Source organism: Doryrhamphus excisus, chromosome 11 (genome assembly GCF_030265055.1).
Source record: "Doryrhamphus excisus isolate RoL2022-K1 chromosome 11, RoL_Dexc_1.0, whole genome shotgun sequence".
Classification (NCBI taxonomy): domain Eukaryota; kingdom Metazoa; phylum Chordata; class Actinopteri; order Syngnathiformes; family Syngnathidae; genus Doryrhamphus; species Doryrhamphus excisus.
In genome coordinates this window covers 1,888,583-1,900,708 of record NC_080476.1, presented here as the reverse complement: position 1 = coordinate 1,900,708, position 12,126 = coordinate 1,888,583, and the positions used below count along the sequence as shown (strand labels likewise).

At 48.5% G+C, this 12,126-nt stretch overlaps 1 protein-coding gene across 4 annotated transcripts in view; it reads left to right on the top strand.

Annotated features, from left to right (window-relative positions):
- Positions 1-11,879, top strand: part of klf8 (Kruppel like factor 8) — a 103,791-nt gene extending 91,912 nt beyond the window's left edge. For 2 of the 4 annotated variants that reach the window (XM_058087902.1, XM_058087900.1), the window contains exons 6-7: positions 7,815-7,954; positions 8,032-11,874. In XM_058087902.1, coding sequence (XP_057943885.1) covers positions 7,815-7,954; positions 8,032-8,213 — 322 coding nt within the window. In that variant the 3' untranslated portion in view covers positions 8,214-11,874. Of the gene's footprint in view, positions 1-7,814; positions 7,955-8,031 lie in introns of all 4 variants that reach the window. The other 2 variants (XM_058087898.1, XM_058087901.1) reach the window with 2 other exon arrangements.
- Positions 11,880-12,126: the final 247 nt, after the last annotated feature.

Here is a 12,126-nt window from a genome sequence, read left to right as displayed (position 1 = left end):
GTAACATATCTTGGGAAAGCTATCCCACCATTGACCAATTCTTAAACATATCCGCTCCCCAAACATTATCCAAGTTGTACATTCTTTTGTCAAAGTGTGACAACACCGTTGGGGTCCCAGTCTCCAAATGGAACCTAGATTTATCTACAAGCTGTGACCCTGAGTTCTGGAAGCAAATATGCCTTAATTCGTTCCGTTTAATAAAAAATCCCAACCTACAGTTGGTTCAGTTCAAAACCATTCATAGAGTACACTACACAGGGCAGAGAATGTTTAAAATGGGTCTAACCGACTCCAACATCTGTGTATACTGCCCAGATCATGTAGTAGATGATTATTTACACTCCATGTGGGCATGTGCCCCCATTAGTAATTTCTGGCAAGCAGTGTGCGAGGACCTTTCTTTGGCACTTGGGACCTCTATTCCTTCCTCACCTGTATTATGCTTGTTGGGTGATCTTTCTACAGTCAACGTAGAAACAAATCACACACAACTCCTCATCACAGCGTTAAGCATTGCCAAGAAAACCATTCTTATCAATTGGAAATCCAAAAAAAAACTGAACATAGCCTTTTACAAAAATCTTCTGTTAGATCATATAGCAATTGAGAGAATGTCTGCTGAATCCAAAGAACAACTGTCAGAATTTCAATCTATATGGGCTCCAATAATTAATCTCTTAAATTAATCTCTTTTTGTAATTCTCGAAGGGCTGAGTGTGCCTGTCTCTGCCCCTGGCGGTCTCGTTCCTCTGGCTTGGGGCATGGTCTTGGTCGCCGGGTTGCCCTGGCGTCTGGGGGGTGAGCGGGTGGGTGCCGTGTATCTCTGTCCCTTCCTGCTGGGCTGACCCCCTGGAGGTTCAGGTGGGGGTTGGTGGGGGGCTGTCCGGATCTGGGGATGGGGCGTGGGTGGGGTGGTGGTGGTCGTCCCGGGGGTGGTGCAGGCCGTCCCTCGGGGTGGTGGGTAGACGGGGAGCCGCATCCTGTGGGTGGTGGGCGCCTGCTGCTGCTGGGGGGGGCCTGTGTGCGTCCGGTGGCGCTGGTTCCTCCGCGGCCTCCCTCGCCCCTGGGGGTGGGCCGGGTTTGCCCTGGGTGCTCTGGCCTGGCTACTGTGTGGGACCGTGGGGTGTGGGCATGGGAGGCTTTGGCCCTGCCCTTGGTGTGGGCACGGGTGGTTATACCCCGCTGCCCTTGCAGAGCCTTCCCTCTTAGGTATGTACATGGCTATATATGTGTGTGTGTAGGTATGCATGTATATATTTATTATTATCATATCTAAAATAGTTAAAAGATCTAAATTATTGGAAAATATATTTTATATAAATTATTATATATCAAGTATCAATAGTAGTATCATTATTATACATACATAACTATCAATAAATATTATTATTATTACTATTATTGTTATTACTATTATTGTTATTATTATTATTATTGTTATTATTATTATTATTATTATTACTACTATTATTATTATGGTTACTATTATTATTATTATTATTATCAATTACTTTACTTTATTTTTATTTATTTATTTATTTTATTTTTTTTTTTAATTATTTTTACTCTCAATTTTAATTTTTGTGTATGGTAGGTGTATGGCCCCGGGTGGGGCGCCTGGTAAGCTCATACGGGAGGGGGGGTCTCGTTTGTGCAGCTTGGGCTCTGGGTGGGGAGGTGCGGTGCTGGGGTGGGGCATTACCTGCTTCCCTCCCTTCGGTGGAGGGATGGCTGGGTTGTGGTGGATGTGGGGCGGGCGGGTGGGGGGCTGGCTGTGGGTGCGTGGGTAGCGGGGCGGATAGCGGTGGGGGTGGTGCTCTGCGCGGCGTGGGCCGGGATTAGCGGGGGGCTTGCTTGGGGGGCGGGGTGGTGGGCTCTGGGTCGTGGGGGGGCCTCGACCAAGGGTTGGGGGGTGGGGCTGGCCGGTGGCTCACGGGCGGCCCCTGCTATTTGCCGGTGTCTGGTTGGCCCCTTCTGTCTCCGGTCTGGTGGCGGTCTTCCCGCCTCCGGGGTGTCCTACTTGGCGGGTCCGTGGGTGGATGGGAGATATGGTGGAGACGGGTCGGCGCTGTGGTGGAGGGTGGGACTGGGGGGGGCATTCACTTTTTGCGGCTGTTGGGGTATCGTCGGCCTGGTGGGCTCTGCTGCCTGGTGTGTGTGTCTCTGTCCCGCCCTGGCACTCTTGGCTCACGAGCCCGGGGGGTGGGGTTGGGCTCTTCCCCATGCGGGTCCCGGTTCTCCTGCGGTCTCTGTGGTGTCACTCCCTGGGCTGCCATGGTGACGGATGTGTTGCCGGGGCGCGGTTCCTGCTGTTCTGGTGGTTGTAGGAGCAGCCTCGGGGCGTATGGTTTGTCCGCGGCTCCTGGTGGTCCGGGGGTGGCATAGCTGGCTCAATCTCTGGTGGGGCCCTCCGGGGGGGAGCTGGCGGGCCGGACTGGCCGCCACGATGGGCTGGGTGGGGCCCGTGGTTGGTCCTGTGGCCCAGGGCTTGCTCCGGGCGGCTGGCTTGCCCGGCTCGGTTGGCCGGTAGTGCGGGGTGGGCGTGTGTGGGGCCCCGATCCTCCCTGCTGCACTGCACCACCTCACATACATGTAGGACTTTGGGGGGTGGCCTGCAACTGGTTTTGCCGGGGGCGAAGGGTTTCCTTGCGGATGCCCTTTTGTCCTCGGCATTCCTCTGGCTGGTCACCCTTCAATTTTAACCGCACCTTAGACACTCAGTTCTGGGGGGGGTCTGGGCAGGCAGGGGACCCACCATTGCTCAGCTTCCTTCCACACACACACACACACATACACATACACCACACACATAGGTCAGCCCTATGGGACAGGCCTATTTTTAATTGCACTATCTACACAATACCATCTTCACACACACAGGTGTAGCGGGCTGGACCGGAGAGCCTACTGCCTACCCCCGCGATTGGCCCGCTGGCTGCTGGGGCTTGGCGGCTCGCTCGGGGTGCCCTGGGCTGCAGGATATTTTGGTCTGGTCTGCCTGGCCTTCCTGGGGGTCCCGCTGGAACCAGCTGACGCCGGGGCTTGCCCTGGTGTCATGGTTGGCGCTACCTCCCTGGATCTGTCCTGGGTCGCGGGCGCCAACGTGCCCTTGGGGGGGCGTTCACCGGCCTCCAGGCAGTGGGGTCCGCGCTGCTGGTGGCCTGAAGTCTACGGTGGTGGCTTGGGGTTGTTGCGCTGTGGTGGCTGCTGCGGGGACCGGGCTGTGTGTTGGGAGGGGACCTGATCCTGCTCGTGGGTACGGGGGCCTGGGTGGCGTGTGGGGATGGGGAGCATGCTCCTCGGGGTGGGGCCTGCTGGGGGGGCGGTGCTCTTTCGGGCGTTTGGGTGTCTGCTGCCACTGGTCCTATGCTCTGCCGCATCGCTGTCCCTGTCTTTGCCCATCCCCAGTCTTGCCTTAGGGCTCGTCGGGGATGGTTCTCCGGTACGTGGGCGGAGCGCTGCTGGTTCTGGGGGCGGGGGGGGCTGGCCCTCCCGGTGGATGGTGGGGTCCTTCGGGGGCCTTGCGCTGGTCTTAACTCCTCGGCTCTGGTGCGTGGCCTCCCCGTGACTTGGAGCTATGGCTCTCCCTCACGGGGGTGAGCTACCCGGTGGATGTCGGCCGGCGCAGTGGAGCGCCTCACCACTCGCCTGCTCGCCCCCTCCGCTTGCTCATGTGCGGGCCTCCTCCCCTCGCCCGCTCCTTTGTCTGCCACACTGCAGTAGCCCTGATGCCGTGGTCGAGGGGAGTCTGGGGGTGCTATGCCTTGGCGGTCCGTACCTCCCTGGGCTCGGGGCCTGGTTGTGGGTCTGGGACCCCTGGGTCCCCCACCCTGTGATGCCCCGGACGCCCCACCCGGGGACGTCCACAGCATGTGTGTGTATTGAGTGGATGGGGTGTGCATGTGTCTGAGTTTATTTTATGTATTTATTGTTTTAAATACTTAGATAATTAATGATTAGTTTTATTATAATTATATATATGTATATATATATGTATATGTGTGGATGTGTATGTGGGTATATGGCCATGTGGATATACGGGGGGGGGGGCTCTGCGGGGGTCTGGCGTAGGGTGTTCCATCTCAACCGCCCGGTCCTCCATGGGGCAGTGTGCCCGGGCCTCTTCTGTCCTGGCCGGGGCGGTCCTATGTCGGTGGTCGGGCCTGGGGTTACCTGGGGCGGGCCGGGTTCTGCTTCCTGGGGGTGTGTGGGGGGCGGGAGGCGGTGCCTCCGGCCGTGGACGGGCTCCCTTCCGGGCGGCAGGGGCGCCCCTGTGCCCACGGGTGTGTGGCCTTCGATGCCCTTCTGCCCTAGTAGGGTATGGTCTCCCGCTGGTCTCGGGGGTGCGGCTCTCCTCCGGCCTGCTGGCGCCCTGTTGCCGGTTGGGATTGCTCCTCCATGGCCTCTTGCTGGTCTCTTCGGGGAGTTGCTTCGGGGGCGGGTCTTGGGGAGTCGGCCCTGGCTTTGCCCACACCCACGGGGCCGGAGGATCTCTGGCGGTGGGGGCTTGACCTGGCTGCGCGGGGCGGGGTTTGCTGGGTGGTAGAAGGCAGTCTCTCTCCTTTTGTCATTCTCAGTGACAATTACACATTCACACACTCGCATTCACATACACAACACACCTCCATATGGGCACTCACAGCACATGGGTGCTTCTCTATACAATCTACTCTCTTATCCCTGATGTTTATATAGTATTGGTATGCTATTATAACAGTAATAATGATGTCAAGCAATGAGATTTTAATTACTGTAACTGTATGGTTGCAATTGTGTTTACTATCATGGGTCATGTCCTCATTGTTACTATTGCTATTGGTAAGTTGGACTGTTTCATTCCACTGATATCATCTCCAGTGTGACCCTTAGCCATCATTGACATTTAACTGTTCTGTTTGTCACTGTTGTTGTTTTGGGAATTCTTGTTGCTGCTGTTTTTGTCTCTCCCTCTACTGCCCCCCCCCCCCCCCGACCCCACCTTTCTCTTCTCTCTTCTTCTTTTCTGTTCTTCTTCTTGCTCCGGTCCGGTCGTCCCAAATGGCATAACAAAGACATCAAATAACGGCAAATAAAATTTCATGGTACAGGGAAGTTGTAGCCAACACCTTTCCTGACACAGAGCAAATCTGTCTAGCATGTAAGGGCATTTAGATCAACAATACTATCTGCCCCAATGGCTGGACGGGACAAAAAAAAAAAAAAAAAAAAAAAAAAAAAAAAAAAAAAAAAAAAAAAAAAAAAATGGGTTAGTTGGGCCTCTCTTATGCCATGATAGCACTGTATATGACTGTGGGTGCTGGGGTGGATGGCGGGTGGGGTGGTGCTCTGCGTAGCGCTGGCCAGGATTGGTGGGGGGTGCTTGCTTGGGGGCAGGGTGGTGGGCTCTGGGTCGTGAGGGGACTTTGGCCCCCGCTATTTGCTGGTGCCTGGCTGGCGCCCTCTGTTTCCGGTCTAGTGGTGGTCTTCCCGCCTACGGGGGGTCCGACTCGGCTGGTCGGTGGGCAGACGGCATATGTGGTGGTGACAGGTCTGCGCCGTGGCAGAGGGCACGGCTGGGGGTGTAATTCGCTTTTTGTGTCCGCGGGGGTGTCGCTCTTCTTCTGAGCTCTGCCGTGTGGACCATGTGTCTCTGTCCCACCCTGGCGCTTTCAGCTCACATGCCTTGGGGTCATGGTTGTGCTCTGCTCCATGTGGGTCCTGGTTCGCCTGCAATCTCAGTGGTGTCGCTCCCTGGGCTGCCATGGTGATGGATGTGTCACCAAGGCGCAGTCCCTGCTGTTCTGGCGGTTGTGGGGCCTGTCCCCGGGTGCGTGGCTTGTCCTGGTGGGGCACCCTGCGTTGGGGCAGCCAGGGGCCATGGCTGGGGGATTTGGCCGGCCGGACTGGTTGCCATGATGGGCCGGGTGGGGCTTGTGGTCGGTCCTGCAGCCCATGTCTTGCTGTGCTGGCTTGCCCCGCTCAGTTGGTCGGTATTGCAGGGTGGGCGTGTGGGGCCTCTGTCCTCCCTGCTGCATTGCACCACCTCACATACACTTGTGACCAAAAGTATTTGCTCACCTGCCTTGACACAAATATGAATTTCAGTGCTATCCCATTCCTAACCCATAGGGTGGATGTCGGCCCACCTTTTGCAGCTATTACGGCTTCAACTCTTCTGGGAAGGCTGTCCACAAGGTTGAGTGTGTTTATCGGAATTTTTGATCATTCTTTCAAAAGCACATCGGTGAGGTCACACACTGATGTTGGTGGAGAAGGCCTGGCGCCAAGTCTCCGCTCTAATTCCTCCCAAAGGTGTTCTATCGGGTGCAGGCCAGTTGGGCCGAGGCTGAGTTGCTGTTGTTCCCAAACTCTTCCATTTTAGGAGGAATGTTTAGGAGCAAGGAAATTGGAAATCTGGATTTGTTTCACAGGTGGCATCCGTTTACAGTTCCACAATGGATTGACCTCGCTCCTGAGAGCGGCCAATTCTTTCACAAATGTTTGTAGAAACAGTCTGCATGCCTAGGTGCTTGATTTTGTACACCTGTGGTCAGGCCAAGTCATTCGGATACCTGATTTTGATCATTTGGATGGGTGAGCAAATACTTTTGTAATATAGTGTACATGTAGGACCTTGCGGGGTGGTCTGCAATTGGATGTGGCGGGGGTGAGGTGTTTCCTTGTGGCTGCTCCTTTGCCCTCAGCATTCCTCTGGCTCAGTCACCCTTCAATTTTAACCGCACTATAGACACTCAGATCTTGGGGGGGTCTGGGCATGGGACCCACCATAGCTCAGATGTCCTCCTAATTACCTCATATGTACATATACACACATACACCACACATAGGTCAGCCCTTTGGAGCAGGCCTTTTTTTAATTGCACCATCTACACAATACCATCATTACACACACAGGTGTGGCGGGCTGGGCTGGAGAGCCTTCTGCCTCCCCCGTGGTGGCCTGGGCTGCGGGATGATTTGGTCTGGTTTGCCTAGCCTTCCTGGGGGTCCCGCTGGGACCAGCTGATGCTGGGGCTTGCCCTGGGGGAGCGGTTGGAGGTGCTTCCTTTGGACTGTCCTGGGTCGCGGGCACTCCCGTGCCCTTGGGGGGAGGGGCGTTCGGCAGTCTCCAGGCAGCATTTATGTGTATATGTATGTATATATGTGTCCCCTCTAGCTCCGGTCCGGCCGCTCAAAATTCGCATCACAAAAACATCAAATAAAGCCAAATAAAATTTCATCAAACAGGGAAGGTATAGCCTCCACTTTTCCCTGGCAGAGCAAATCTGTTTAGCATGTAAGGGCATTTAGATCAATAATACTATCTGCCCCAATGGCTGGACAGGACAAAAAAACAACTAAAAAAACAGTACAGCAGTTGCTCCATCACATCAAGAGGAGCCAGTTGAGGTGGCTTGGGCATCTAGTCCGGATGCCTCCCGGACGCCTCCCTGATGAGGTATACTGGGTCGGGAGAAGGACCCGAGGCAGACTGAGGATACGCTGGAGGGATTATGTGTCACAGCTGCCCTTGGTGTCCTCTGAGTGGAACTGGAGGAGGGGGCTTGTGGCCCGGAAGTCTGGGCTTCCCTAATGAGACTGTTGCCCCCTTGACCCGGACCCAGATAAGAGGAGGAAAATGGATGGATGGATGGATGGATGTAACTAAATATACAAAGAAAAATATTGACCTATGACCAATCCATTACATTTACAGAAACTAGGTTTGACAGTTCGAAATCCACTTTGGTGCCGCATACAAGTCTCAGCATGTCTTTGGTACCCCTTCTGGTCACTAGCTCACACTGATCCTTGTTCCTCTTTCCTTTCAGATCAGTTATGGACTTGGAACATGTTGATTCAGACTCTCCAGACATCAAACGGAGGCGGATCCACATGTGTGACTATGTAGGCTGTAAAAAAGTTTACACTAAAAGTTCCCACCTCAAAGCTCATCGGAGGATACACACAGGTAAGAATGAACCAAAAACAATGAAGAGAAGGGTGACAAGGATTAACCGGTTAATGTTAGTTATCCTTTCATCCCAGGTGAGAAGCCCTACCACTGCACCTGGGAGGGCTGCACCTGGCGCTTCGCCCGTTCCGACGAGCTGACCCGGCACTTCCGCAAGCACACAGGAATCAAACCTTTCCGCTGCACCGAGTGCGACCGCTCTTTCTCACGCTCTGACCACCTGTCTCTGCATCGCCGTCGCCATGTCATGATGTGAACTTTCAACTTCCATACCCGATTCACCTCGCCCCCCAATTCCTTATAAAACAAAACATTGTGATGTCACAAAAGACCGTCAGTACATCCTGCACTGGAGGCTACACCTCCTTAATTCTCAACATCTTCATCTGGAAATTTTGCAAGAATCCGAAATGCGTCACTATTAGTGGAAGCTTCCGGAATGGTGTTCCGTCCTTCCATCCAATGTTGGGTTTCACCTCAGTAACTCATTCTTTTCCAAATATTTCGTTGCAGAAAATTCCACTTTTAATCAAAATCATTTTTTTTCACATTTGTTTGAAACGCCCCAATCCTCAGCTGAGGTGATTTTTATTTTTGAAAATTGACATCCCCATCCTTTCTGGTGCAAGGCTGTACAAGACTGTGAACTTTTGTATTAATTATTAACAGTCTTTTGCATCTTCCTCTCCTGCACATACAACTTTCTTCTTCTTCTTTAATGAAAAAAACAGTATTTTGTGTGTTATATTGTTGCCTTCAGTTTTGACGTTTTTGGCTCTTTTGTGATAGTTGTTAATTACTGATCACTCGTTGTCTTTTAAAGGCTGTGAAAGAAATAGACAAGAGATTACACGAATTCTATCACAGGGAATATGGGAGTGTGTGTGTGTGTTTTGTGTTTGAGTGTGCATGTTTTAGATAAACACACAAAACATAATTTACCTTATTTTCAAATTTGCGTTCAAGGCACTTTGACGTCTTTTGCTTGGTGAGCCTTAATCACAGAAGTCAATCTTGAAAAAATAAATACAGTAAATAAGGGTGAAACTTTGAACAACTGACAGCGTATGCACAGTTTGTCAGAAATCTTGATCTTTGCATTGTAAGCTTCCATCTTTTTTAATGTTATGGAAACTAGTTGGCGATGTATCGCATCATCAATTACATTATTGCAAAGAGTTACATTCCAACTCTTCCATAGTTTTGATGGCGAGGGTCACTGTTGCCTCTTGTGGTTCATATTGGTACTACAAGCATGTCACACCAATAGGTCCCTGTATTTTAACAATTACAGACCTTTCAAATTGAGATCCCGCAAAATCACCACTTCAGTTGTAAGAGCAGGGGTCAGTAAAAAAAGTTGACTTTTATGCCAGTTTTGGCACACAAAGCAATTGCTAAGATCTTTAGCTTCAATAAAAAATATACAATTTTCACTTCTTCCAACCCCTTTAAATTAGCTTGAAACTAAAAGTAATTAAATAAAAGGACATTCTCATATTTATACTCTCATATTTAGTTAACCAAGTATTTAGCGGGTGAGCAAGCACAACTCCATAGCTCACAAATGCTGGATCCAGCCATAGTTTTACTCTTTTACTCATAGTTATTTACTCTTGCGTGCAATGTTTTGCGATTTGAAGAGCAACGGATAATGTTGGACCACTGTCAGTGGTTCTGGGAGACACCAGGCACTGTGTCGGGCTGCCAAGGTGGAAACAAATGAGGAGACTAAGGCCCTGTCCACACGTAGTCGGGTATCTCATCAAACAGAGTTATTTTTCCACAATTTGGCCTGTCATCCACAGGAGTCCGCAGATATTTGGTACTAAAAACGGAGGTTTTCCAAATCTCTGGCCAAAGTGTGGATTTGGAGAGAAATATGATTATGTGTTTAGATATGATAAATAAATGGAGTTTTACGTTTCCCAGTAACACCGTGGATGCCCTCAGAACTGTGTTGGTTGTAGCTATTTTTCAAGCCCCTTTTGCTTGCTTGTAGTTGCCAGCCCAAATATTGCCTCACTTTAAAGAGCAGAGGCGAAGAAACACTTTGAGGTCGGCCATCTTCACTCACAATAATACACAACAATGGCAAAATATGGTTTAAGCTGCTTTTCTGCTTTTGCATTCTCACCAATTTGTTGCACAAACAACATTGTGCACCTCTGAGCCACACCCAAAGTTGTTAAAAATCACCCAATCTTTTTTTAGGGCTTTTTTTGTCGTTTGTGACTACTTTCTGTTCAGCATCCCTTTTTGGCTTCAACTAACGACGACAAAACAAAAAATAAGCACATCTTTCTATAAGAGTATATGCATTTGATGGCAATGTTTCTGTTGATAGGAACATGAAAGTACAATGATCATAAATAATGAAGAGATAGAAAAAATGACATGTACATAAATGTATATAATCAAAAAGTGCAAAAAGAGTAAAAGTAATGGGTGAAGTTCTATTTTTAACACTGACTATATAATGTGAACATAATTATTTCACCCCATCCTCCTCTTTGTTGGTTTCATCATGACTTCTTTTTACAGAATTAGTTTTTATAGTTTCTTACAAATAATAATAATGGTCCCACTTGTTGTGCATACTTGTGTTGCATGGAGGGTTGCTCTCGTTTTTACATTAGTAAAGTTGGTGAGCATGTGTCTGTGCTAGACATCAGAATTGCCCTCAACGACATGAAGAAGAAAGAAAAATGTTAAAAGTTTGATATTCTGCACAAAACCTTTAAAATATCACTTTAAAAAATGTCACGTTAGCCTCAGGCCAGCTTAGCAGTTAAGCAGTTTTTTTTCAAACGATATTTGTAGCACCAACTTTATCAATTTTTTTTTTAGCGAAAGACAATTTAAACTAAAAACAATGGCTACCAACTGTGACTATTGCATTGCCAAGTGTTAGTGATACATGCTGTATGATAATACGGAAAACTGTTGTGATGCTAACATGTCAGTGGGGCCTTTTTCGCCTTTTTCTCAAATGTTTTCTCATAGAGCATATAGAGACATATAGTCTTTGTGTCAATTTTGAAGCAGAACGGATTGTGGTAAACGTCGGTGTTACACGACAACAAATTTAATCCTTGTCCATATGCTAAAAACAATGTAATATCTTTGTGTGTATCTCAAAGCTACACAGGTTGCAATAAATATCAATCTCTTTTATTTTCACTTTTGACATTGCTATTATCCACAAGACTTCAAAAATCATGAATGCAGCGTGCTAATATGTTAGCGATGTGGGCATATGATTAAAAATGGCCATTGTGACCATGTCTTGAATGTAGAAAAACAACTGGCATTCAAGTAATGTTTGTCTTTGTATACTAGCAAAAATGAAGCTTGTGGAGCAACAATATTGCATCAAAAACACCAAATCAGAATATTCTCATTGTATTCTTTTTTGAGATATACATGATTTGATGCATATTTTCCCACAAGCTTGTTTAACTCTAACTTTGGGTATCTTGATAAAAAAAAAAAAACCAACAACAACAACAAACGCTATGTCTCTGTTTGTGTATGAGTGCCTCAATCTGCTACGACTCACATCTATTAATTTTCTATTCAATGCAGTAACTTACGGGCCAGTACAACCATTATATTTACTCAGTACAATGCAGTAACGGCATCAACCACTTATCATGGCTATAATAATACAACTAATAACTAGTTACTTTGTCACCTTCCTCTTTTTTTCTTTTTACAGAACAAAAATGTGTAAAGCTGAGTCAGGAAAAACAAGCCTTTTGATATGGTGTTTAAAAGTCTAAAATGTTTTTCCACTCCATGTATAGTTGTGACTATTCCACCCCTGTTTTAGAATAAATAATGTTTTTGGTGCAATTTAATGTGATTTATGAATGCTATTTTTTATTCTCCACTGACTCCTGGAGGATTGTTTAGACTTTTGTTATACTTTTGTTTTTAATTTTTAATAGTCAATAGTCAATATTGTCTCTGTTCATGTTAATCCTAATAACATGGGATTTTCCAAAAGTAAAGGTTAAAGTAAAAAGTTGAAAAACTGCACTTTTTTATTTATTTGATTTCTGTAAAGAGATCAGGTTTATTTTCAGGTTGCTTCAACTGCACTTTCCTGGTGGTGTGGGAAACCTCTCAAACCTTCATGGGGAAAGTGACGCGAAAAGCCACAT